At 44.1% G+C, this 27885-nt stretch overlaps 1 protein-coding gene and 1 long non-coding RNA gene across 2 annotated transcripts; one reads left to right on the forward strand and one right to left on the reverse strand.

Moving 5' to 3' along the window:
• Window positions 1-1138: 1138 nt before the first annotated feature.
• Window positions 1139-6729, reverse strand: LOC118646538 (protein enabled homolog). The gene is made up of 2 exons (XM_036289622.1): window positions 6087-6729; window positions 1139-1176 (listed from the first exon to the last, which is right to left on the reverse strand). The coding sequence occupies exons 1-2, from the start codon at window positions 6727-6729 to the stop codon at window positions 1139-1141; spliced, it is 681 nt and encodes a 226-aa protein (XP_036145515.1).
• A 7006-nt stretch (window positions 6730-13735) lies between these two features.
• On the forward strand, window positions 13736-17581 carry LOC118646632. Its single transcript, XR_004964137.1, has 2 exons — window positions 13736-13928; window positions 14343-17581. It is a non-coding gene; the product is annotated as an uncharacterized LOC118646632 (long non-coding RNA).
• The last annotated feature ends 10304 nt before the right edge of the window (window positions 17582-27885 follow it).

The following is a 27885-nucleotide window of genomic DNA, read 5'->3' on the forward strand; positions in this document are numbered from 1 at the left end:
CGAAGAGGAAGGAGGAGGAGGAGAAGAAGAAGAAGAAGAAGAAGAAGAACGAGAAGAAGGAGCAGAAGAAAAAGAAGAAGAAGAAGAAGGAGCGAGGCGCCTCTTCGAAGGCCTTCCCGACAGCGTAGTCAGTCACGACCGGAGTCTTCCGCTCGGTTGGCTTGGCTCTAATTGGTCGCCAACACCCCAGAACCGCGAATCCCCCTTTAATCATGACCGCGATCCGCTATCGATTGAGGTGCCGATCACGCGCCTGTGAGATACAAAAATCTCAATGAGGGAAATTCCACGGCCGACGAGCAACCTTTCTCCGCCGCGACGCTACGCTGCTCGTCGCAACATTTTTGTCTTCCTCGTTTCCCCCCGCCCCCCTCCCTCCTCGTCCGCTCTCGTCTATTTTTAACTTGAATTTTCAAGTACGAGAATTTCAATTTAACGTTCTAATCACCCAGATATTTTAATACCTTTAAAGACGGCACGCAATTAAGCTGTTATTAAACGACGAAAAATCGATTTCCGGGCGGAGCGCGCGACAATTTTGCTACGTTGGGGAAACGTTGCAAGATTTCGATGTGGCGCAGTTGTACGCCTTTATCTCGCGACGATCTGAGAGATGCTGGCAGATGCTGCCGCATGGGGGATACCGGATTTTCCACGCGGCGACGTTATCAGGAGCCATGGTAGCGAGCGAGCGAGCGAGCGAGTCATCGCTTTGATGACACGTGCCTTATCGGGGCCGATAATTTGTATGCCACGCTTATACGCCGCTACTTCCAAGTTGCACTACGACGGCGAAGTTACGCAGAGCGCGCACGCGACGGCGTTAGACGCGTAGAATGTAATTTAGCCGGTAACCCATGGCAATGTGCGTGCACAGGATATGCGCGCACAGCAGCTTAAACGAGATTGCACCACCTGTCGCGCGTTCGAGTTGGCCGGCTACGCGTTCGAAAAACCGCAATGTTTTCCCTCATATTTTTGCATCTCTTTCACTCCCTCGTTAATCGGCGACTGTCGATATCGGCCTGGATGATTCGTATTTTAATTGGACGCCTTATACGCGTCCTACACGCGACGTCGAGTCCGTGGAAACATTATCCGCGGCCGAAGCCGTATGAAGAAAGTCCATATTAATTACTTAATTCAGTATCTCTGTAGATGTAGAACTGTCTACATCTAAAATACAACATTATATCGTTTATAACGATAGTAACGAATTACTCAAGAACATAAAGTATGCGTTTCTAGACGTAGTAAACTAGAAACGAGATTTTGTTATCCGCACTTGCAGTCAATAGTAAAAGTTGTTTTTTCGAACTTTAACATGACAGCATCCTTGGCGAGATATATTAAATGTTTTTTTTCTTTCTCAAAGAAAATCTTTTGTTGTTACACAGAATACAGAAATTTCGCGATTCTATTAAAATTATTGCTGTTACGAAGCGAAGTACGCAATTTCCGTAACGTCACGGTTTCCTTACAAGTCACTCAAGGACCACACTTCGATGTAAGAAAAAAATATTGTGTGAAGCAAGTGCGGATCAGCTATTATTGCCCGTAAGTACGTCCACTTCCCATTTATGGACAATAACTCACCGTACTTGTTACACAATATACTATTTCTATTGTATCTTTTATGATATATTATCCATTTTCTTCAATCACATCATACCTATTGGATTTAGAACGCTTGAATGTTCAAAATTTTCTGAAATTCGTAAATCATGTATGGGCATAATTATTGTTCGTGAAGGTATATGTACAATGCGGCGTAGAGGGGAACTCTTAGATTACGGTACGAAAAAAAACTGCTTTGGTGGGGGCGAATGGTCGCAGCGAGGGTAGGTTCTCTAGCGCCTATCTCGCGCGAGTAACCGCGAGTGGCCACCAATCGCGTGCGATTGGGCGTGGTAGTCTCGTGGATTTCTCAGGCCGATTCTCAGAAATTTTCGGACCGGCAGCGACACCGATCCTCAACCATTGGTCTAAGGACTTTTCTTGTCGCGACGCTTTACGACTTTTCTATCTAATCGGCAAACGATAAATAAAAACGGTTGAACAAAATTTTCAAAAGGTTGACAGCGTCAACCCTTGTGAGTGAATAAGGGAACGGATGGAAAGAGAGCACATAGCAATTATTTCAAAAATTCCAGTCAATATTTGGAAAGCTGTACATGATCCAACAATCGTAGGCAATGTCAGTTGGGGTTTTTTTTCAGCATGAGGCACACACGTTTCGTTAATGATTCTGCGTTTTTTTCTTATCATACGTGATGCATGAATATGGTACAATGGTACACACGTGCAACAAAAAATTAAGTAATTAAATTCAAGTATAGTTATAACAAACGATTTTTATTTAACAAATTAAATTTTTTTATTAGGAAGATAGATGCACATTTAAAGTTGCCGGCATTTAAAGTATATAAAAAAGAATGTTTCATTTTTATAACAGAATACTTTACGTATATCTTTAATACTTAATGTAATTTAATTGAATTCGGCGAAGTACTCTCTGCTCTCACTTGAATTTAGATAGATAATTATATAAGATCCTAATCTAATCTGATGTAGCGCAAACTAGTTTGAAATTATTTATCTTTTATTCTACATAGTTTTCCTTTGAAATATTCTTTCCCAATTATTTAGTTCTTGGTGCATTCGGCCTTTAATTGCACTGGTCAACAAATAAATATCTCTTGAAAAATGCAATAGAGATACATATTCATAACCTTGCACATATTCCGCAAAGCTTGTGACTAGGGCTGCGGTCAAGTTGGCGCTACAAATACTTCGAAGCGTTTGACTAACCAATCGAAACAAGGAATTTTACGAATCGGCCAATCAAAGAATACTTGGAAGCGTTTGTAGCGGTCAAGTTGACCGTAGCCTAAAACGCACGGATACGTGTCACGACAAAAGATATTAGTCGAAGGTCACATTTACTTTTTTTGGCCCTCATTTGAATCGCGTATACATGCGAGAGATGGCACGCTCACGTTTTGTACACCTATTGTACCGGTTAGGACCTCCCTGGTTAGGCAGAAAGGGCGGAAAAGGAAAAAAAAAAAGGAAATTGTAGTACAATCCGTTAAGGTGCCGAGGCGCGGCAACCTCTCATCATGGCGCCAGCGATTCGAAGACCGCACCGGGCGATGATCGTGGAAGAAGAAGAAGAAGCCCGTATAGCTCGCGACGCTGTGCCGCGACTATGCGGCGGACAGCCGCGGGGAAATAGCACGAGAGGGCTTCGAAGGCGGCGCGGCGGCGGCGATCGCGGTATGAAGAACGAAGGAAGTTAATGGCATCGCGGTCGCGCGCGTGATCGCTTTCGAGATTCTCAGTCCGTAGCAGTCGCCTCTTCCGTCTCTATAAATTCACTTTGCCCATATAAAATTCACAGTGTAATTGAGGCGATCACTTTTCGCGATTTTTATCGTCTCTCACCTCGGTCTTTTTTTTTCATGTTATCGCGTTTACGGACAATGGGAAAGTAACGAGAGTAAAAGATAAAAACATCCTTCGCGCGATATAATTATTCTAGATGTTTGTTTTATGGCTGTGCTATAGAATTTATTTTTTTTAAATCTAAATATTTTAAAATGTATGATTTACTAGTTTTAATAATTTTCTGTCCGCGCATTTTCCGCAGAAGTTGTTTCGAAGTATCATAATATCGGTCCACCTTGAGGTAAAGAAATATACGAGAACGTATTTTAGTTTTTTTTTTTGGTTTTTTGTTAGTATTATCAACACATCTGAATAGATAGTACTTTCTGTTTATGTTAAGAAATCCTACAACTTTTCTATTTATATACTAGGAAAGCAATTGAAGTTGAAAGAAGATTCGATATGGCGATTATGTGATTATCGCGATAGATAGTATTATATGCCGCGTCGGTAGATGTTTATTTAGGATTAGATTTGTCCATCGAACCATCGCGACTGCTTCTTTCGCCGTATTGCGTACGACACGCGCGTCATTATCGGGAGAAGTGGTATCTACTAAGCGACATACTAATTATACGCTATAAAGAGCCTAATTTCAGCCGCTCGTTTGAGTGCGGCTGCAGGGATAGTTTTAACGGCGTTCGGAGAGAATCACGCCGGATACGAGCTGCAGCTTCTATATATCGTCGCCGAGATGTGTGCTCGAACTACGTGCTTGTAGTGCGATAGCGAACAAGACCGGAGACGTCGATCGAGCACTTCCTCGTTAAAGCCGCGCCTTTCCTTCGCAGTCCAATTTCACACGCGACTCTCGATCTTTTCGGTGTCCCATATTTACGAATCCATCGACGAGAGCCCCGGATCCTCGTCGTGGCGAGATCGATCCGCTTGAGCCGCGCTCGGCGGATAACGTTATAATTAAAATTAATGAACTTTTAAATGAAAATACTTCTTGGCGCATCCGATAAAGATGTTGAAATCTGCTTTAATGATTTTCGGCTAATAGTCCGTGCAAAATATGAAAGAGATGACGCATTTTCGGGGGGGGGGGGGGGGAACGGAATTCACCGTTATTTCTCGACGAGAGCCGCGACTTCGAAACCCGTTTTCAACCAGGGGTTTTCGCGATCGTTACTCGTTCGTTCCGGCGCTCGCGCGCGCGATCGCGGGGCACCGGCACCGAAAGAATCGAACGCCGCCCGCGTTCGCGCTCGTCGGCCAACCGACCGACGCGGTATTGCGCGGTGCGGCGCGCTGCTCGACGCGGCAAGAGGAAACGACCGAAGAAAGATAGAGATGCCCACAGGGCGCTTCCTCGCTGGACGCCGCGATTCTCTCCTCGTGACCGGAAGCGACGCGGGTCTCGGGCCAGGAACTCGGCGATCTCACCGATTCCCTCTCTCTATCTCCATATCTCTCTCTCTCTCTCTCTCTCTCCCTCTCCCTCTCTCTCTCTCCCCTTTAACGGTATATATCGCGGCGATCGATCGCGGAGATCGATCCTGCGGTGTACGTTCCTCCGTCGTGTTCCACAATCGCCGGTTCCTGCACACATACATACCCGCTTTTCAACGTGCGTGTGTGCCAGTACGAAACACGTCCGCGATGAGCAAAAGGGAAAGAGACGGAAGCGGAGACGGTGAAACGGAGCGCAAGAGGAAGAGAGAGCGAGGAGGAGAGAGGGAGGGAGAGAGAGAGAGAGAGAACCGCCGCGTTCGCGATGGCGCTTTGCACGCACACACCGATAGGGATTTACGAGCGGTTTCGGGCAATCGCGAATAGAGATTAGGCCGGTAATTAACTATGGATCTGGTCTGCAGGCGAGTTCGCGAGGCGAGTAGGTAGAGAGACCGTGGAGTCGGGTCGGCCCTATATACATAAGTGACCCCGGTTCGCGGGAGCCGCGCTGATGAGGGAGAGCGAGCGAGGGAGAGAGAGAGAGAGAGAGATAGACAGAGAGAGAGAGAGAGAGAGAGGGAGGAGGAACTGTGCCGAGGGAGAAGAGAAGCGGAGGACGGGGACGAGGGACGAGTATCGGGGAACGGTGGCAAGGGAGAGCGAGCGAGCGAGCGAGCGAGAGCGAGAGCGAGAGAGACGAAACGGCCGCGGTCCTACCGCCCTTTACATGGGACCAACGCTATGTACGCGGCGACCGACCGACCGTCGTGTGATCCGTCCGTATATAACCGCGCGGCAGCGCTCCGCGCCCTCGACACCGCGTACATAGCATACCACGCCACGGCTGCCTGCCGGTACATACACCTACGTTATATACCTCTCGCGAGGCGGGTTGGAAGCGGACGGGACAGGGTGGAGGAGGAGGAGGAGGAGGAGGAGCAGGAGGGGGCGGGGGGGGGGGATATACGTTAGGTATACCGCGCCACGTCGTCCGAGCCGCGCGTATGTGCGCGTTCGCGGACGTGAAAACGTACACTTGCCCGCGTCACAAGTATATAGATATTTCGCGGTATATAGGTACCACGGAGATGCTCGCGTGTATATACACACGAATATATATATAGATATTGGTATGTATATATACACGCATATATATACATATAAATACATATATATATATATATGTATGTGTTGGGCATGTATATAGGGGATAGGTATATGTACGCGTTGGGATCTACATATGTGCTCGGGAGCGCCCCAAAAGGCAGACGTGCTTGGCATCGACGAGGCCAGAGGCGCACCACCGCTCTCGCCGGCTCGATCTCCGTATCTCGGTAGATCGACGCCTAATGCCGCGGACACCGGTGGAGATGAGAAGAGAAACGGTGGCGTGCCAGGGGGGTGAAGCGGCGAGGGGGATACGAGCCGCGGCGGCGGCGGCGGCGGCGGCGGCAGCGGCAGCGGCAGCGGTGGAGCGAGGCGAGGCGAAGCGGGAGAAGCGCGGGGGCGGTTGGTGATGGTGGCGGCGGTGACGGCAGGGGACGTGGGGAAGGCAGGAGGGCTTATATGGGGCCAGCCGCGGGAATATCCTTCGCCGTTCTGCGAATTAATCGCGCGACCCTCCGCCTCGACCCCCGGGTAGGTCTCCCCTCGCTCTCCCCCGGCCCGCCCGTCCGCTTCTCTCTCGTCTGCCCCGCTCGACCTTTCCATCAACCTTCTCCTATCCTCTTTGTGCCGCGCCTCGAATACCGACGTTCGCGATTCGTCCTTGCTACGTCGGCGTCGGCATCGTCGTCGTCGTCGTCGGCATCGTCTTCGTTTTCGTCTTCTTCGTCTCTTCCTCGCTACCGCCGCTTCCGTCGTCGTCGTCGTCGTCGTCATGGTCGCCGACGTCACGCAAACTCTTCGTCTTCGTCGGGGGACTCAGGTACTCGCCTTTCGTGAGAAATTCGCGAGATACCGCGAGCTCTCCACCACGGGGCTGATATCAATTTATCTCGTGAGTGGTCTTTTATTCTTTCTTTTTCGCCATGCGAGTTTGCGTGAAAAATATACAAGCGGGAGGAACGAGCGAGAAAACAACGCACGCACGCACGCACGCACGCACGCACGCACGCACGCACGCACGCATGCATGCATGCATACATACACGTTGCACGCACGTGTAGCGGCGTGACCGTTTTAATTTTCTGCCCTCCGCGTTTTGCTACGCGTATTCGCGCCGTTACTGCCGCAACTTTACTACTTCGAAGTTTCAGAATGCGAGAGCGAGAGAAAGAGAGACAGTGGGAGAGGGAGAGGGAGAGATTCATCCACTAAGAAATGGGTTCCCGGTGTATATGTTGTTTCGAGTGTAGTGGAAACTCGCCGTACCGCCCGTTCATTCATGAGCTTTCAACTGCGACTCGTTGAAATCGTGAAAACTTCTTCGAAACTTTCATGGCCGGATTATCTACACGATTGATTCTCTTTACACGAAGACATTGTATATGATTATATGATAGCTAGGGGATATCAAACGGAGTGTTCTTCTCGCCTTATCCGTTGCTATTATCGATAATCAGATAACGAGACGTTAAGTATTTCAATTCATTTGCAATAAAAACTGGAACGAAGGAATAAATGCTGAATGAAAGAAATTAATACTCGTATATTTTTATTTAAAAAAATCAAAATTTTTATGATTCTGGCTCGTCATACTTATTTACTGAACGTTCTAATATAGTATTCCAATGTTACAGAAACCAAGAAATGAAATATTATTCAATTATATTAATTCCAATCAAAATTTCACTTTTCAACGACTCCCTCAATCGAAGAAGAAATTCTAATATTTAGCTAATCACTCTAGCTAATCTGCACATTTGTAAAAACTGATTTTATCGTCGAATCCCGAAACGCGATGTCGGTGATGTCGGGGGCTCTCGGGAGGGAAAGGCCAGAAATTTCTTACGTATGTATGCGCGTCGGCTTTCCCGCCTGGCAACAATTTAATCAGCGCGCCAATTTCATCAACCCTTCCGCGATACGGCGGAGCGGTACCTCAGGAACGCGGTACGCGCGCGGACGAGGGCGGCCAGGGAGGAGGGGGGGGGGGGAGGGGGACGAGACGGCGCGTATGGCGAAGGACTAAAACCGTGGGTTTCGCCGCAACAATTTCGTTAATGCCCGGTTCGTCCGGACGCAGCCGCCGATTCTTTATCGGGAGCGTCGCGCGCGCGCACGTTCCCTCGACCTTTCTCGGAAAACGCCAACGGAAAACTTTTCAAACGTCATGTTTATCGTCACGTCCCATCGCAAATATATGAGCGCGTCTGCCTGTGTATCTTGCGTATACTGCGCCCGTGTGTTTGCACGTGTGCGTGTACCCTCTTCGTTCCGCCCCAATACCGATCCGATACACGTATCTCGTATACGCGGCAGCCTTCCACGAGGTAGGGAATCTTCCGAGAGACGGCGACGCGCGCGCCCATTATCATCGTCTCCGTGCCCATTATGATCGACGCCTGCGACGAATCCGGATTTTCGGCGCTAGCTCGCCGATATCGCCGATAAGCTTTTATGCTTCGGGGAAACCGGTGGTAACGCGGATGGAGATCGACGCGGAAAATTCTTTTTGTTATTTCTCATCGTTATTGTAATCTCGATACAGTCAGTGCTATTATAGAGTTCGCAAGTGTGCAACTCGAAGACGAATTGTTACAGCTCTTTCATTCTCTCATCCAGAGATACAATATCGCGACTAATATGTTATATCTAAGTTAAGATTATCTGTAATCGTTTAGACCATAAATGATCTATGTTTAGATCGAAGAACACAGATAACTCTGTGATTAATGACCTTTAACAACTGGAGTATGCACTGCATTTTGACATTCAATATCAAAGATAGGACCACAAAATCATATCACATGCAATTATAAAATGAAATAATAGCATTCTTCGCACGTATTCCCAAAATAAGCCTTTTTTTACGATACTGAACTTTGAACATTAAAATTATTCCACATTATTAGAGAAAGTTTTTGACAGTCTTTTAGACCAATGACTGGCGTTTTAAGATTAAAATTATAGCACACATATAAGCTGTGTTCTGAAATTCACTGCTAGTACTGGAAAATCTGCAATTAATGTTACGTATATTATAGATTTTCAGCAGTAAATTTCGGAATGCAATCATAAACTATTAACGACCTTTTAATTACTACAGTACGTTTTTAGGTGTCTGTAGTGTTTAGTGTGTTAATTTAAAAATGACGTGATTTGATTGATCAGATTCATAACATTTATTTTATAACATGACGCCGCTCATTGGGTTCATGTTCTTACCTCGGGACAAAGGATAACAACTATTCATATATTTAGATCAGTGGTCTCTATTCACGATATTTCGAAATTATTTTCAACGCAAATCTCATTCTTTTCGAATGTATACTCCGAACAATGAGAAAGGGTTTGATATTTTTAACTTTTTTTGCATTTTGGAAAACAAAAATCATTTCTTGTGTAATTTTGCTCGTAAAATCCGCATCTGGCCACAGAATTATTCTACCACATCAGGTTTCTGAGATGAATTCAAATAATTATGTAAGAAATTCAGTCGAAAAGAGTAAATTAATAATGTTTATAATTATTTTTTTCCTTTTCCTCTTCTGAATTCTAGTCGATATAGGTAAAAAAGATTATTAGAGATGAACCAATGTGAATCTTAGGTAGTCGCAGGGAAGTTAGAGTTGGAATTTGGAACATTTTATTGATTAGCTTACGGAGTGCCTATCATATATATATATATATATATATGCAAAGACGCTAAACATTTCAAGTTCTTTTTCTGCATAAACAGCTGACCTAAACACCTCATGTATGCACTCATAAAGGTGAGTAACGCAAACCTCTTGCTAATTAGCATACGATTAAGGAAACGGCTGTAAGAATAAATCATAAGTTAATAGAGAAGAGAGAATCATTTTTTAAAGGCAAATTTTAGAACTATTTCCTTTATAAAGATTTGTCGATCTAGTGTTAGTGAGTGTACCATTTCAGTGATTGAAAGTTTTTATACATTGACATTTATCCAAATATGTTGTAGAAAATCTATATGAATTTAAGTGCATTACTTAAAAATTATTGTAAGTCAAAATTATTATAAATATTCTATTTTTATTCTAAATTAATGTGTTTAAATGAAAGTATTCCTCTTTCGAGAAAAATAATTTTTAATTAAAGGAGAAGGTGGCATTATATAATGGCATTAATATAATGGCATTAGCAATATCTCCTTTATTAGGTATGGAATTCTAGTGATTATTTAAGTTTAGTAGTATTCGGTCTTTTAAAGATTTCTCTTACTCTCACTAGGAACCCATGAAATTATTACTGAATATATATCATTTAAATTTACAACAACATTTACCGTACAACATTGTTTACTGATAATGACTCGAAGAAGAATCGAAATGTCTGAAAACTTTATGTATTTTTAATATTAAAAGATATTAAAACTCGCGCTGAATTATACGTCTGATTCTTATTAGGTTAAAATTTTATTTAATTATTAAAGATTTATGTTTATAACATAACAGTTAATTGTATTTTATAATCAGCGTTTGAGGAGACATGTTTTAACGCATAATAAATAGCGATTGTATTCTATTTTCTCTTTTTCTCTCTTTTTTATTTTCTTTCTCATCAAATCTTCGACGAGTTACAATAGAACGCGATGAAGCGCGGAAGCATCCTGACTGGCGTCAGGAAGGCTATACATGATAGCTCGGAAAATACGAGGAAACGCATCAAGGGGGACAGACTTACTAACGTTCGGGAAGTTCTAGTCGTGAATTCCGAGCCGTTCGAGCGCGACAGGTCACTATATCGAGAGATCGTTATCACCTTTAATGATCTCGCAAGTTACTAGCTACGCATCCATGTTTTTCTTTTCTACCATGCTACTTTTTTTCGCCAATTTCTTTTTCGAATATGATGAAACGACATACATTTTTGTAAAATTTTTAATCCTTGGGAACTTTGACCATTGTAAACCTTGTACTAAAGTTCTATAACCAACTTCTATTCTATACTAACGATCTTTTAAAAAGAATAAAGGAAAATCACCCAAAAAGTTTCTTTTAAAAAGAAAATAAACCTTATAGTTTTTTTTTTGTAAAAAAAGAATAGAAACTGGCAGATCTATCAATAAAGCTTATGCCTTTAACAAAGCAAAACTGACAAAACAGTAATCATATTTCAATAGATTTAAGAACATTTTTCAAAATTATTTATGACTATAGAACGAGGTTTTCTTAAAGTAACTTTCAAAGGAGGTCAGAATTTTCAAAGTCACTAAAGTCCATTAAAGATACCGTTTAAAGATATTCCATTCAATTCTAACGAAAGAGAACATGAGTTTTACAAGTTTAATCAATAAATCTTCACATATCTTAAAATATTACATTATTTAATATATTTAATTATGACTCACAGAACTTGATTTGTTAACGTGCCGAGGGAGGCAACTCTACACGACAGCTCTGTTTAATTTTTAAAATTACGGTAGCAAACCAATAAAACTAATGACACATACGTGTCTATATGCGTGTCATTATAAAATGTTGACTCTTATTTTAATATTTTTAAGAATAGATTGCAGTGATCTGTATCTCTTTTCTTCTGTTGACTTTTTTAAATTAATGCAAAAAGAAATCGATATACGTAATAGGGTTACTTTGACGTACAACACGCTAGTGTTACGTAAAGGCGCACATGGGAGGTAAACAATCTATAATAAGACATGTTTAACATTAAAAAATATGAATGGAATAGCACTTTTTCCGAATAGATGTATAGCGAAAAGTGATCAACCGAGGAGAGCGAATAGAAGAAAGGCAATTTGAAACACTTGAACGGAGATATTTCGTAACGGGCCTTATATATCACTTGTTTATTATCCTATGGAAAACGAATCCTTCGAAGGAAAGTCAACAAGGAAGAGAGAAAAGGAGGGAAAGGGAAAATGAAAAAAAACGACAATCGTGAACTGACGGGACGTTCGCCACCCCCTCTTTCTCTCTCTCCGTTTGCCTTTTTGCCTCACTCTCCCTCTACCTTTGGATGATCAAATATAAAAAAAAATCATATAGAAGATAAACATGATCAAAGTCATTGCTATAAAGATTTCATCTTTGATTCCATCTTTTCCCAAAGATTTCGGAACAATCAAATTTGGGCTGACGACCCGAACATTATAATTACTCTCGCGCAGCATTAATGAACATCAATACGGTTTATCGTATGACATCAGCGTTACTTCCTGCTGCTTATATTTAGACAGAATAAAAAAGAATAAACGAGACTACATCTCATCGCGATGACGCAAGAATATCCGTATTGGCGCGCGCGAATTCTCGGAACGCGCCGCGGTGCGCTTAAAACTTATCCGCATGAAAAATGTATCCTTCAGAAAAGCCACAGTAGAAGGAAAAAGGAAAAAGGAAGAGAGAGGGAGGGAGGGAGGGAGAGAGAGAGAGAGAGAGAGAGAGAAAAAGACAGGCTTGGACCGTCGGGTTTGTACGTTTTTTTTTCTTTCTTTCGTTTTCTAGGATTCCGTCTCGTAGCCAAAAACCACACCCAGGATTGCCGCCTTCGCCGTAACGGAACGGTCGTGTCCGTCCTGTGCCGCCGGCTCCTGAAAAATTTCGCAGTCTTCCCTCCGCACACCACCTTGCTTTCCGGCAGCCCTCTCGGCCCCGTCGCTCCCTCTCATTCGCCGCCCTCTCGACGGTTCTCTCTCTCCCCCGATAACCCGGGTTAAAGCCATTTCCCAGCTAGTGCTTCGCCCGGCAACGCGCCGTGGTCTCTCGTCGTATTCTCCTATGTATTTCAGCAAAGAGCGATTCTCTCTAGCGAAGCGGCTTCGACGCGGCAGAGCAGCGAAGGCAAGCCGGTGGGGCAGATAGGCGAGCAGGCAAGCAGGCCAGCCAGGCAGGCAGGCAGGCAGGCAGGCAGGCAGGCAGGCTGGCAGGTAGACAGGCAACGGTGGGACTTTTGGGACGCGTTGTACATGGGTCGCGTCGCATCGTAGGTTCGCGATGGGTTGGATACATAAGGGGGAGGACGCAGGGGAGAGGACGTGGCGTGGCATGGTGCGGCGCGGTGCGGCGTGGCGCGGCGCGGCGCGGCGCGGCGTGGCGCGGCAGGCAGGCAGGCAAAGGGGACGAGGGCGCGAGCGCGAGCGCGAACGCGAGAGCGAAGGGGGACACGGGGGGGACCCTCTTTATGTAGCACATAGACGTTGCCTGGCGTTCGTTCGTTGCCGCTCGCTCGCTCGGCGTGTGACGCTCAAATTACCTCCGTCCTCCCTGGTACGTCTCTCCCCCCGTCGCTTTCCCCCCTTCACGTCGGTTTCTCGCGTCCTTTTCCACCCCACGTACCCCCTCGGGCCGCAGTCGCCCACTGGCGCTGCTCGTCCCTCCCCTTTCCCGCTTCCCCGACGCCGCTCTCCTTCGCCATGCTCGCGCGCCAGCTCTCCCTCGCGCCACCGTCGCGTTTCTGCCTTCTCCCTCGTCACCCGCTGCTCCCCCTGCTTCGCTCTCTCGTCGTCTCCCCCTCCCCCCGCCCCTCCTTCTCTTTCTCCCCTCATCTTCCCTCTTGCCGCGACTATCCGCGTCGACGTTCGCCCCTCCGCTGCCCCCCCCCCCCTCCTCCCCCTCACCGCCCCTTTCCGCGCTGCTACTCGCTCTCTGGCCACCGTGCCGCGTCGCGTCGTGTGCTGCGCCGCGCGACCCATGGCCACCGCTCTCTGCCACCCTATCTGCGACACACGTGTATATGTGTGTATGCACGTATGTGTGTAAGAAGGGAGAGGAAGAGAGAAAGAGGAGTAATAATGCTGGGTACTCCCTTCTGAGAGTAACTATCACGAGTTACTCTCGAGAGCGTCTGACATATCTATCCGTTTGAAAGCGAGTCAAGCCTATTGCGTCTGTAAAGAAGATAACTGGCGGGGTGATTCACGGAAGACGATGTACAAATCATCGCGTGGTGAATCGTGTATCGCGAGCATCCCCCTTAAAGTATTACGTAAGGTTAGCGATAATAACATCTCACAAAGGTACACGTGCTGCATGCCTTGACACTGTCGTGTTCTATCTTTAGGGCATATTATTAATTCGTGCATCGTAATTACACTTCGCGCATTTCGAAATAATTATTTAAAGCGAGAGAGCGATCGTTTCTTTAACATTTCATACATTATTTATTCTTTCATAAAATAAAAAGAATGAAGATATGTATGTGTGTATTTTATCCTCTAATTTTATTCTCTAAATGAATCCTTTAAATAAATTTTGGTGACTTTGCAAAATTTGAGAGTTTTACAGACAATATATAAGTGAATCTGCATTATGATGCATTTACTTTTTTTTTATTTTAATGGAAAAAATAATTAGGTTATAATTTTATCAATATAATCAAAGAGATATGTTTCTTAAATATTCCAGAAAAATTTAACGACGTGCAAGTGCACAGGGTGGCATTAACGCATCAAGTCGTACGAGGTTCGTTAAATATGAATCGCTAAATACGATTTGTCTCGCATAAATGCACGGGGATTTAACTTGCCAGGAGATTTTGAGGGAATTTAAACGTATAAAAAAGGGGACAGTAAATTTCCTCCTTATATACTGTTTATTCACTGACACACTTTTGGAGTCCCGCAAGCTTCCCCTAAATTCGACTATGCATACATCTCCCATTCAATATAAATACAGACTAAGAATCAAATAAAGTGTTGAAACGTTGGGGAAAATAACAATACATGTTGCATTCCTTTTCACTCTGTTCCGAGATGTCAGAGATCTGTGTAAAAAATTTTTTTACATCTTCTTTACGATTTCTTGAAATGTTCTCAAGTATGTTTTAAAAACTTATTTATATTCATTGCGTGATGCATTTTGTAAAAATTCTGACGTAAAATTCTTGTTTTTTTTTTTATTCGATAAAAAAAGCAATATTTTAATAACTTTCGAGATAATTATGTACGAAAAATTTGAGAAAACATTTTCAACAAAATATTTCAGAAATTATATGAAAGAGAATAAGTTCAAAGAAAAATTGCCTACAAGAAGATAATTAATGGCAAAATCAACACTTTGAAATACTCAGTTTTCAAGGTTAAATAAAGATGATTGCCATTTTTTATATAAATTATAAAATTTTTTTATATGATGTGATTTATATATCTAGTTATTCTACATATAAAGGTACTAAAGTAGAATGATCAAAAAATCAATAATTTACGAGATATTTATTATTATATTCCGAAATATTTTGATATAAAGTATAAAACAGCTTACAAAATATTAACTTTTTTTATAATTGTACTTTAATATAGCACAAAGTAATGATATGAATCAATTGGTATAAAAAAATCATACAGTTGTTTGTCAACTACATCACATTAGTGTAGAAAGCCTACATTAATTGCAAGTGCCACGTATCAAAGTTCTTCAGATAAAGGTAAAAAGTAGTAATAGTTCTAGAAAGAGAAAAGAAGAAGAGGAGGGAGAGAGAGAGAGAGAGAGAGAGAGAGAGAGAGAGAGAGAGAGAGAGAGCGAGAGACAGACAGAGCGCATCTTTAGTTTCATAATTCTTGTTATATTTTTGAAGCAAAAAATTACAAAAAAGTTTTCTTTTCAATAACTGTTCGAATCCTTTCTTTCATATTAAAAAAAACCGGTAAAATTCATAAAACGAGAAATCGCGTTTTGCAACTTACGAGAAAAATAGTGTATGCTATGACTATTGATGAATGGCGCGTTTTAAAGTAATGATGCAATAGTTAACCTGGGGTTACAACAAGTATCTCCGTATGCTGTACTATATTCCCATTCTACTAATTCTTTTTTGAATGCGCCCTGTTTTTGTTAAGCAGAATAGAAAGAATTCGGGGTAAAAATGCGCTTTTACTTTTACTGTTAATCCTTATTTTTTTTCCTTTTATTTTCGTTCTTTCATCTTGTATTATCTTTAAAAAGGTTACATCTATAAAATTCACCCATATATTATATAAGTACTCTTTAATGGTTTTCCCTTGATAATCTTTATGCACTAGGACACATCACACAATAACAGAATTCAATAGTCGAGTTACCGTAACTCGACGATTAGATACGCGAAATATATAACGAACTTCTTGTATGAATCCCGTAAGTTTCAAAATTTTAAGAGCCCCGACTTTTCTTCTAATAGATTTATTAGGATACTTAAATTGTCAGATTTATTAAATTGTTGGGATGCTTCCAATCTTTTTTTATTGTAATCGGTTGATAATATAATAATACAAAATTAAATTTATCAAACAATAAAAACGATCATACATGGATAAAATTGAATAAGATTATTATACTATTTTTCTTTTTATCTCACCAACTATAATGTGGTCATTAATTATTGCGGCTTTTAATTAGATTCAATTAGATGAGAGAGAGAGAGAGAGAGAGAGAGAGAGAGAGAGAGAGAGAGAGAGAGAGAGACATGACTGCCAATGATGCGTTTAGACCAAGATAGATGGATTTGGGTCACGTGTACGGACCGTTGCGAATGAAACGTCTTTAGCACGACAATGTTTAGCAGCTGTAACAGATTTGCGAATACGGTATTGTTTATCTCATTAGGAACACGTTGACTGCGCGAAGAAGCGCTATTACCAGCGTGAGACAATAAACGCGTACAGAGCAACTTATGTATCGCTCCGATTGCTTCTCCCTCTAACGTTTCATCCCGTCAACCCTGCGTATTTTATTCGTCTAACTTAAATGGTTTTTTAGAGGGATGAAAAAAATCTCTAATTCGGTATAAGGTTGATTAATTAATGGGCGTTAATAATTTTGTGAGAAAATCGAGAAAAAGTATTTTTATTTCTTATACTCGCACAAAATTGAATAATTTTACAAATGCAGAATATCAATCGTAGCGTATTAAAATTTATGTTTTCTAACTTAATAATTTCGTTTTTTTTTCCATATTTGTTTACTTGATCTTCTCTGAATGATTTTTATAATGATGAGAATCTGTTTTCTACAAATTTGAATAATCACCCAAAATATCGCCAATTAAAGCTGAACACCAGCGCTATACATCTTTCTCTTTGTGATCTCTCGAAAAAGTGACACATTCAGGAAAACAGTCCACTCATGCAGGCTCACAATGCCAGGCAACAATGTCAGGCAATAAATTCTACTGTCGCCTGTGATTCCGAACCACAAGGCTTCTGTTTCTGCCTGAAAAGAAAATTTGCTATTTTCTGTCTTTCTCCCTTTCTTTATGCGAAATCGGAAAAGGACCAACTCTTTTCTTTTTGTCTGAAAATGAAAAATGATCCCTTACCTGTAATGCTTTCCTTCTATGCATTTTTTTCTACCAGTCAGTAACTGTTCGAATTTGCCGGAAAGGGAAAAAAGAGCGAAAAAGAGACAGAGAGACAGAATAAGTGAATGAATAAGATAGAAAGGTTGAGAAACGGCAACGAAGGGTCACAAAAATATGCGGCGATACGGTAGCACCTCATCCGCTGACGAGAGAGACGCCAGATTTTTCCAACGAGTAGGTACGATAGAATGGATGTGGGTATAATGGAGGCGAGCACCGTGCCTGCGATGCCTTCGATGCGTGATAAAAACTGCCGATAGCGTGGACGAGAGGAGAGAAAGGCGGATGGTAGGACGGATGAAAAAAAAAAGGAAGAGGAAAGAAAGGCGAAGGGAGAGAAAGCAGGGGAGAGAGAGAGAGAGGATACGAAACGGCGAGTTCGCCGTTGGAAAGACTCGGAACGCGAAACGAGGGGTTTTGATACGCGTTATTGAGTGCGCGCGAATTAAAGTTTCTTCGGCAACCTCGGTCTTCTTCGTCACGCAACGCGTGAACGTCGAAATCGCGCGGTCGAACGTCTCTTCGCCTCGCGTTTCGCGAAATTATCGACCATACCTTTCTCCCTCCGTTCTCTTTCTCTCTCTCTCTCTCTCTCTCTCTCTCTCTCTCTCTCTCTTTCTCTCCTTTTCGCTTTCTTTCTCTCTGCTCCTTGAGGCAGCGGTGCTGCAGCGTCGAGAAAATATAAGGAAATATTAATCTCCGCGGCGTATCGCGAAGACCAGAGGCGAAACGCGCACGCTGAGTGACATGTGTATCTTGGTATGTTTGTCTCTTAAGATATTCTAATTTATAACATGCTACCGTATTTTAGAATTAATGACGAACACTTTTTACAAATATGTATGTATAATAGTCGGAAACAATATATTGCGAATAGCAATAGAATTTCACTTGAGAATTTATAATGGTATTTATGTAGATATTTTTTCTACATTACTATGTTACGGTCAACTTGACGCTACAAACGCTTCGAGGTATTCTTTTATCGGTCAATTCGTGAAATTCTTTATTTCGATTAGTTAGTCGAACGCTTCGAAGCATTTGTAGCGTTAACTTGACCGCGGACTGAATATATCCGTAATAGTTTCGTAATAATTCAGATCTATTAACGTTTCTTAAAATCAAAGCTTTGTCTTTCGACAAGCATCGCTCTATCAATGCAATCATCCTGCGTACGCGAATATTTCGTATCGTGCATACGTAGAAACATCGGCAACCTCTATTCACGCTGCGACGCGTCGCGTCGCGTCGCGTCGCGCCGCGGCGTCAGTTTGGTCCGTTGGCTTTAATTTCGTTAATCAGGACGCGTCTCGATCGAACGAGCTTCGTGAGGCGAAATGAAAGGAGAAAGGCATTCTCTCTCCCTAATCGCCATGCCTGCATCCGCGCGAAAAGTCACGAAATCCAACGGAAAAGAACGAAGCCTCGGGAAGGAACACAGCAGTGCGTATATACGTCGTTTCATTTTTTATGGAGACAGGTAAACATTCAAAAATCGAATAAACTTACACATAAACAATTTCCATGAATAATGTTTTATACGAATGTTCGGTTCGATTTTAAGAGGATATTTTTTGCGTTTATCTTACGTAACATTGCGTTTTCGAGTTTTAAAAATTAGGTATTTCTCTTTTAAAATAAAATTATATATTTTCTATTCAGATATTTGGTATAGATATTATATACTGTTTGCAGAAAACGAAAAAACGCTTATTAATTTCTCGTGGTAAATAAAATCGGGAAGGCCAAGTGCCAAGGCTAATGACTCGAGCATATAATTTTCACGATAATTTAGTGATTTAGATTTAGAATTTTTTTTTCGGCCATATGATGTCATCACGATAAATGTAATCTATTACTCGCGCACGCATCAATCCGAATTCATCACATTTGCTATCTGTCATTCTACGAAACGGCTGGAAACATTCGAACAGTGGTCAAATTTTTGAAGTACGTGACCTTTGAATTTTTTTTAATTTTTTTAAAGAGAGAATATAATAAATAGAAGATTATAAATAATAGATTCATAAGTTCTCTGCATTTAAGTATGGCCAAGACAATTAACGTTACATTATTGAAAACGATTGAAGTCGCACAATGCGTTTTCATCGCGCGAAAAGAGTACTTTATTATTTTTCTTAAATCCCGTTATGTGTTACGTATCTCATAAGAAAACGCGGTTAAGAAAGCTGACAGGTGCCACACAGTGAGCTCGACCACTTGCAAATTCGCCCCATTCGCGTGCTCATTGCTGCGATAATCTTTTCCCATTTACGAGATTCGCGTGAATTGCTTTAATCCGTAGATGATACGAACCAAAAATAATACGAACAAATTAAGATATAACTTTAACTTGTAAATAATTGTTACAAACTAAATAAGATGTCACATAAAAATTAACAAAACTATTCAAAATTACATAAATTACAATAGTTATTTATAATTTTGTTTATGCAAATGTTGGATATTATTTGTATAACAGTTTCTAAAAAATTTTTAGAAAATTCAGATATATTAGTATATTAAGCAACCGTGAAGATTTATATTTGAAGAATCAAAATAAAATAATACTATAAACTGCGAATAGCGCGCTAGACACATACGTCAAAGCGCTTATTTGATTTATAGCTAACATTGTTCCTGAACTCGAGTGTTTCCGAAAGCAGCATAAAAGTTACAAGATGAAAGGCGTTGCCGCCGATGATCTGGCGCTGCGAAAATCAGTCGAAAAGTGCAAAACCGGACCTAGTAAAGATCGAGCCTGTTTAACTTTTGTTGACCATATGGTTCCTTATAGATTTCTCACTACTCCATTGTGTTCTAACTGTCCACGTGGTCACCAAATCACGGTAAAAGAGACATAAACGATATGGGTATCTATTTTCTTTCCATTCTTGAAAAATAAGTTTTAAATTTTACTAGCAGTTTATAATATTTATGTTTAATACATATCTTGATAATTTTACACTCAAAATAATTAAGAAAATTAATTTATACAAAACAAAATATACAGTTTTTTTTTATTTAAAAAGGAGAGAAATAATTTTCAAAATTGAGAAACGATGTCAGATAAATTCGTCCCGATAGCAAAACACTGGGATATTTAAATAGCAGCTTAATCGGAAACATGCATGAATCTTTCCATTGAATATCGAATTTGGACGTCGAAGTCCAATTTGGAGATCCACGTTTTCGTATTTAACGAACTCATGAAATCACCGCCGCGGCTCCACGAAGCCGATCGAACGGAGCCGTTTATTCTGAGAATGGCATTAATCCAACGCCGAAACATTGTACGCGACGATTTACATAGTGTAGATGAAATACAACACGGCGTGTCTATTTTAACAGTGTCTCAATGACCTCCTCTTCTCTTAAACGTTGCGCTAGGCTTAGCCAATAAAGAAACGTATTCAGATTCCCAGGGATGACTGATTTGTCTGGTCATTCAGGTTTACCAAAAATGACCCTCAATGTTTCGAACACAATATGCATTGCTCGGTCGGACACTGGCTTTTATCTATACCACCGATATACAGGACGACTCTCTAATGGGGTTGAATTATAACTCTATTCCAAGTTAGATTAAAAAAAAAAATGGTAAAGAATTTTTTTACTGCTTAATATGGTCTACTATCTTTTAATTATATTTTTTTCGAGCAAAGCATGCAAAATGTTGTGCCTTTTTAAAATAAAATTATAAATTTTTTAAAATATAATTTGATTTTTAGAAAAACATTAGGATTAGATAATTGAAATAATCAATTCTTTGTCATTACAGTATTCAAATGTAACAGAAAATTAGAAATTTGACAGTTCCACGTCTTTTCAAAGCGTCAGGCTGTAAGGCGCAAGAAATTGTACCTCCACGACTTTCACATCACTTTCAAAAGATAGGAAAAAAAAAAAAAGAATTTCGAACCGCGGCACGCCAGTGTGTACAGCGAATAGAAATCGCGAGCGGAACCATAGTGTAATCTTGCGTCGCTGTCTCTAATCGCGATTACGTCACGCGGCATGACGCGAGGAGAGTTAGCGAGCGCGACCAGGCACGCCGCGTCGCGTCGCGCGTCGCGCCACGAACGGACGAAGCGCGATTTTAATGTACCGTCGTTTCGCAAGCGGAAAGATCGGCGCGTCACGGCTTAACCTTAGCCATTAACATATCGGGACCGACCCGTGAGCCCCACACACGCCGAAAGGACGCGAGTTTCTCGCGTCGCGTCGTTTCGAGGCCTCTCGCGGTCGCGCCGCGCGCGTTGCCCACGTCGCCACAGAAATGCCGACGTTTCTCGATCCCGCACATAAATCCAACCGACATTAGCTCGAAATACCGCGAATTTCCACATACCAGTTTAGAAATTAAATGGCAGAGGAATCCAAATTTAATACTAAAGAGAAATTGAAAATTTTGACAGGTAAAAAAATAAAAGACGCATTTCAGGCATTTCAGTCAGATCGCATTCACGAGTACACTGTACGTAAATCGATTTAACGTTTGCCTACGCGAGATTGATGGTCACTCGATCAGTTAAATTTCTCGCGGCAGGAGATACGATCAACGATTGATTTTACGCGTCTTTCCGGCATTAACGAGCGAGTAGTAGCGAGAGTAATTAGAGCCAACCTTAATTCCGTATAAATATTGTACGCTTAATGCACCGTTGACCAAGAATTATCTACGCGGCCTGTTTGGCCACTCAGGGCTAAGCGGCTTACCGTTCGTCAAATTTTGCTTACTTGCTTTACATGCTACTTACTATCGCGCAGCGCAACGTGTAGCACAAACTTGTGACAAGCCGGAAACGTCTCAGGTAAGTGGAAACGGAATGAGAGGAGAAAAAAAAAAGTTTGAATAAACAAGGGCGATTACTTTTTATCTCCGACCGTTGTAATCTTTTTTTCAAAAATGCGATTAGAAAAGTTAGCAGTTATCGAGAGCGGCTAAAAAATTACTAGATAGTTGAGCGTAAAAAAAAAGAAATAGTAAGATAATACAAAAACGAGAATCTTGACGAGAAAGTGGTAAGAATTTTTTTATTATTCTAAAGTAGGATCTCTGGTTGAACGGATTTTGTTTTCCAAGTGCATTTTGAGCGCTATTAAGGAGCTAATGATAGTAATCGAAACGCGCATTTCTATAGAAAGTAAATAAAGGTCACGTCGTGACGAAAATATGTCGAGATAGAGATAGCCGCCACCTATTAATGCTAGTCTCAGACTCAATTAATGTCAATTAATACGCTGTACTCGCTAACCGCCGACTAAGCCACTTGCAATTTCAATTAGCGCACTCCTAATTAGACTTTTAGTCTTCTGGGCAGATGACGCAAATAGATTGGGACACGACGTCGCGTAATAATTTCAACATCTTTTCGGAATTAGTCGAACGCGTAATCGATTCCGTTGCTCCTCTCCCAATATCGACGAGTCTCAAACTCTTTGTAGCCACGAGTAACGAACCGACGAAAACGGCGGTGCGAGAGGAAAAGGTCGCGTTCCAGCGAAATAAATCATCAAAGGTATCTCGTCAAAGCTCGAGTTGACCGTTCAGGATCGGCTGCAGCTGCCCGTGCGCGTAAAGTTCCAGCGAAAATCGTGAACGTGCATAATTCCCTCGAAATTACCGGGCTACGCGACCATGTCGTTGCGCCCTGAATTTATTTACAACTATTCGCAAGGCCCCGCACGAACCCAGTTAACGAGATCAACAAAGAATCGCAAAACGGGTATTGATTTTTCCTCCTTCTCTCTCTCTCTCTCTTTCTCCCAATCATCTTTATTACAGCGCGGTTGATTGATCATAAACGTAACGACGAGGAAACCGATACATTTTTTTCACTCGACTCGAAAGAGCGACGAGAAGGTGGGGAGGGGTGGGGGGGGGTTGTGCGTGGGGGTTACGGAGATGCTCGATAACCGAAGTTAAGAGGAGAAAAGGGAATACAACGTATTCTATATATTCGCCATCGGGCGAACGTAACGAGCCGCGCGGCTCGTTCGTGGGGCTCTCTCGCTTCTTCGGCCGCTCGCTAATTCCTCGCTCGCAAGCAGTTAGCGATGCGAGCGGCGGCTACTCGCGATTGCCCGAACGCACGCACGCACGCACGCACGCATGCACGCTCGCGTATACGGACGTGTGCGTGCATGCGTTCAAAGCGGACAGGCAGGCAGGCAGGCAGGGCAGGCAGTCAGGAAAGGGGACCGGCTAGGGGAGGGGAGGGGGGGAAGGGGAGGAGGGAGGAAAGGGCGACCGGGCGCGCAGGCCGCGGCGGACGCATATGCCGCACAAGCACGCACCAACACGTGCGCATCCGCGCGCGGTCCCAAAGCACGCACGCAACTCGCCGAGCCAAACTTACCGAGGGACCTCGCCGATGCACACGCGCGCACGCACACACGATCGCGCGCGTGCACGCGAGAGAGAGTGCGAAATAACGCGAGGTGATGGCAGAGGACAAAGGCTCCGCGCGCCGGCGAGCGTAGTACGTGGGTACTAGGAGCTCTCTAGACGGGAATCCGAGCGCGGACCGAGGGGAGGAAGGGGACAGGCGGTAACGGCGGCAGCGGCGGCGGCGGCGGCGGTCGCGGCGGGAAGAGGCAACTCCGCCGTGGGGGCTCCTTCTCCCTCGGATCAGCGTCCAAAGGGGGAAATCGGTAGATAGACGAGAGACGAGGGGGAGCCGCGCGCGCGTGAGCGCGAACGCGAGTGAACGAATGAACGAGGAACCCGCGGGTTCCTCGCCTCGTTCGCTTTATACGTCACACGCGGCCGTTCGGTGTGAGTCACGCATCGCGGGCTTCCTGCTGCTATAGGGCCCCATCGCCGCCCGCGCTCAACTCTCTTGTTCCCCTTTGCGCTTCGTCTCGCGCCACCGGTAGTTGCGTGTCCCCTCTTCTGTCCAGTATTACTTTTCACGGATCCTTTTGTCTATCTATCCTTTGTGTGTGTATGTGTGCGAAACGCTGCGTTGAAGAAACACATTTTTCATCCCTTGAAATCTCCGGGAAATTTCACGCGACAAATAAATAAAAAGAAACGGTCAAAATTACGCTATTGCTCCAAAGCAAGTTGTATTCTCGAAGAATTCCTTTTGCCTGATCTTATCCTAACATTTACAGAATGGACGTGAAATAACGGTTAACCTTGAACACGCAAGAAACGAAAACCTCGTAAATTATATAATAGAGGCTATAAATATAAAACACACAAAAGAAGCAACAATTGTCAAAAAAGATAATTAAGAAAAACACGACTTTGATTAATGATTTTTTAACAACCGTAACGGCGGAATTTTCAGTTTTCACAGCCAGCAGCGAATTCAGTACGGTTTTTATTAGTCACCCGAAAAAGCCCTTTTTGTTCCGTTTTTTCCTTACCTTTTCATATATCAGCGATTACATAATAAACGCTCGCGCGCAAATTATAGATGAGAGAATTGTTTAGACGGAAAAAGTCTAGATATTGTCGGATGAAACTTTTACTCGCGCTCTTCCTCATGATGAGCGACTATTCCCAAACAACGTTTAAACGCGGCACGGTTAGGAATGTGTACGTTTCGCGAGGAATCGAATCGTTTGTTATCGTTGTTTTCGAGGAAGTACGGTATAATTTGTCTCTCGTCTCGGATCGATCGCTGGCAGTTTGCGCGAATTAGTCCAATCGTGACAACCAAGTTCCCGTCTCTCTCTCTCTCTCTCTCTCTCTCTCTCTCTCTCTCTCTCTCTCTCTCTCTTTCTGCTTCCGCCGCGGATGTCGACGACCTCTTTTGTTGCATCTGCTCGCGGGGCATGTGCTCCGCGGCTCGCCATCGCGCGAGCGATAACGCTTTTCGCGCTTCGATCCGCGTAAAATATTCGGCTCGCGGCGCCGTGCCGGGCTATTTTAACAGGCTACACAGGCCGACGAGTAACGGTCGGTTGGCCCGTCTGCGAGGCTAATAAACGCTCGCGTGGAATCAATCCTTAATTTAAGGTCCAACGCGCGCGGTACTTGGTGCCTTTGTACATAAAGCAAAGTTCAAATCGATGCCGCGCGCGACCCCTCGGGTTACAGGCTTCGATATTAATTGGCACATGGCGGCCGCGCGAGAGAACGTTAGCGCGCGACGTAAAATATCGCGGAGCGAATTCCATTTCGGCGATCCATCGTGGCGATAGCCCTCGCGGAGGAACGTGAAATATTACCGAAAACGTCGATCGCGCGCGCGAACTCTCTCTCTCTCTCTCTCTCTCTCTCCCTCCCTCTCTCTCTCGCTCTCGCCACGTTCAAGATCCACACGCCGCCCCTGCGCGGCGCATGCTTCCTTCCCTTTTCGATAATTACCGCGCACCCGATAATCCGATCCGTGGCATCGCTTTATTACTTTACCAATAAGCAACCGATATTCGTGCCATCCGAATTCTCGATAAAATTCCTCGTAGGTTATATATATATATATATATGTATGTGTGTGTGTGTGTGTGTGTGTGTGTGTGTGAGTGTGTAATAACATAATGCGCGCGGGGAGAGGGAGGGAGGGAGGGGGAAACCGGTAGCCGACCGGCCGTCGTCTCTATTTCCCAGATACGCAAGAACATTAATGCGCAAACGGCCGCACCACTGCCCTCGCCCACTGCCCGCTTTCCCTGCGCGCGTGCATCGATCAAACACGCACGATTCACGCGTAAAACCTCGCGAGGGCGACGATACAACGCCGGTATCCCCGTGGCATCGATTCCTAATCGTCGATACCGAGTGTATTTCGTGGTTGCTGTATACGTTTCATCATCCCCACGACGCGCGCGACGTCGGCGTTAATCTCAGACGCAAATTACACGGGCAATCTTATTAACGATGACAATATGCACAATTTAGTGAATATGAATCCCTAAATTTCGATACAACTTGCTGATAATGTTAATAAACATTGACAGATCGATCGTCACATTCGACATTTTAAAGATCAGAATATCGATTACAACATCTATTGTGACGTGTAATTGAAAGACAGCAATAAGCAAAGAGTTGTAGTAATTAAGTTTCGTAAGATCGTTTTCAATTGTTCCGATCGACGTATCGCTACGAAAAAAGTGCTGCTTCTGTTTACGCATAATCGAAAGCTTACAGAGAATTTGTCTCCAAATAACATATCATCGATTAAGAATGTTTCCCTCAAATTGTCGTGTTTATCACAACATTAGCAGCTGATAGCAAACTTGTACAACTATCGGGCGAACGTGTGTATGTCAACATCTGATAAAGTTCGAACGTCATTGGACGCGTCTGACGTTAACGTACACTCGCGAAAGTATGCCGTCGAATATTAGGCTCGCGCGAATGAATTATAACGGTTCGGCTCGCTCGCTCGCTCGCTCGCTCGCTCTCCGCTACCGCCGCTGTCGTTCGAGCGCGACATATCCGGAGCGAGGGAGAGAGAGAAGGAGAGACGCGAGAGTACAGGGCCGCGGGGCCCGTATCTCCCCCGCCTTTGTGTGACCGTTGTGTGCGTACGGGAGACAAGCATGCACGCTCGCGCGCGCGCGCGCGCGAAAGAGAGAGAGAGAAGAGACGCGTATATCTGGGCCCTCGGGCCCCTCAGGCCAGACGATCTTCGATCGCCGTGGCATGCGGGTTCCGCGACCAAGATCACGAGAGGTGTCGCATGCACGGCGGTGCTGACCAGCTGCCGTTCTCACCGAACGAGCGCTCACGGTGTCGTCATTATCGTCACGGCGTGGCCGTTGTACTCATCCTCCTCTTCCTTCTCTTCCTCATCATTATCGTCATCATCGTCATATTCGCATATTATTATACAGTCATCATATAGTCTTCGTCATCGTTGCCGCTACCTTTCCATCGTTGTCTTTACTATCGCTATCGTATCTCGTAATCGTCATCATTGTCATCGTCGTGTATTCGCATCTGTTACATAAGCGTCATAATCGTCATCATCATCATCATCATTATCATCATTATCATCATTTTCCCTTAGTCGTCGATATCTTTGTTACTTGTTTCATCTTTATTAACATGATCGTGCTGTTGTTTCGTCGCCGTCACCGTCGCCCTTCACCGTCCTCAGCGTCCTCATCATCATCGTCGCCGCCGCCGCCGCCGCCGCCGCCGCCGCCACTCGTTTATGCCTCTTTCCCGTCGTCTCGGTCGGGCGCGGATGCGCGCGGCAACGTCGCCGCGTCACGACACGCCGCTTGGGTATAGGTTATCGCCGCCGCCGCGGCGGTGGCGGCTTCGGGAGAGCGCGCACGTACACATCGCAACACACGGACGTGCCGGGCTAATGCACACAGACATCGCCGACGGCGCATCGGGACGTGTACGTGTACGTTGGGCCCGCACGGATCCCTCGGGGTTCGCCTGCTTCTCCACGGCGGCACGTACACGCTCAGGCCAGACCGGCGAACGATCGGCGGGCAGAGGCGGGCGGGCCAGGCAGCCAGCCGCGGCGACGGCAACGGATGCGTCCTGCTGCTCGTCGCTCCGCGCGCGTCCTCGTCGCACCCGCTCTTCTCATTCCCGCGATTCCCCGCTTCGTCTCGCTCGCGCTCGCGCTCGCGCCGACCGTCGGTCCGGCCCTCTTTCTCTCGCACCCTCGTTCTATCCCACGCCCGCCG

Source organism: Monomorium pharaonis, chromosome 7 (assembly GCF_013373865.1).
Source record: "Monomorium pharaonis isolate MP-MQ-018 chromosome 7, ASM1337386v2, whole genome shotgun sequence".
NCBI lineage: Eukaryota > Metazoa > Arthropoda > Insecta > Hymenoptera > Formicidae > Monomorium > Monomorium pharaonis.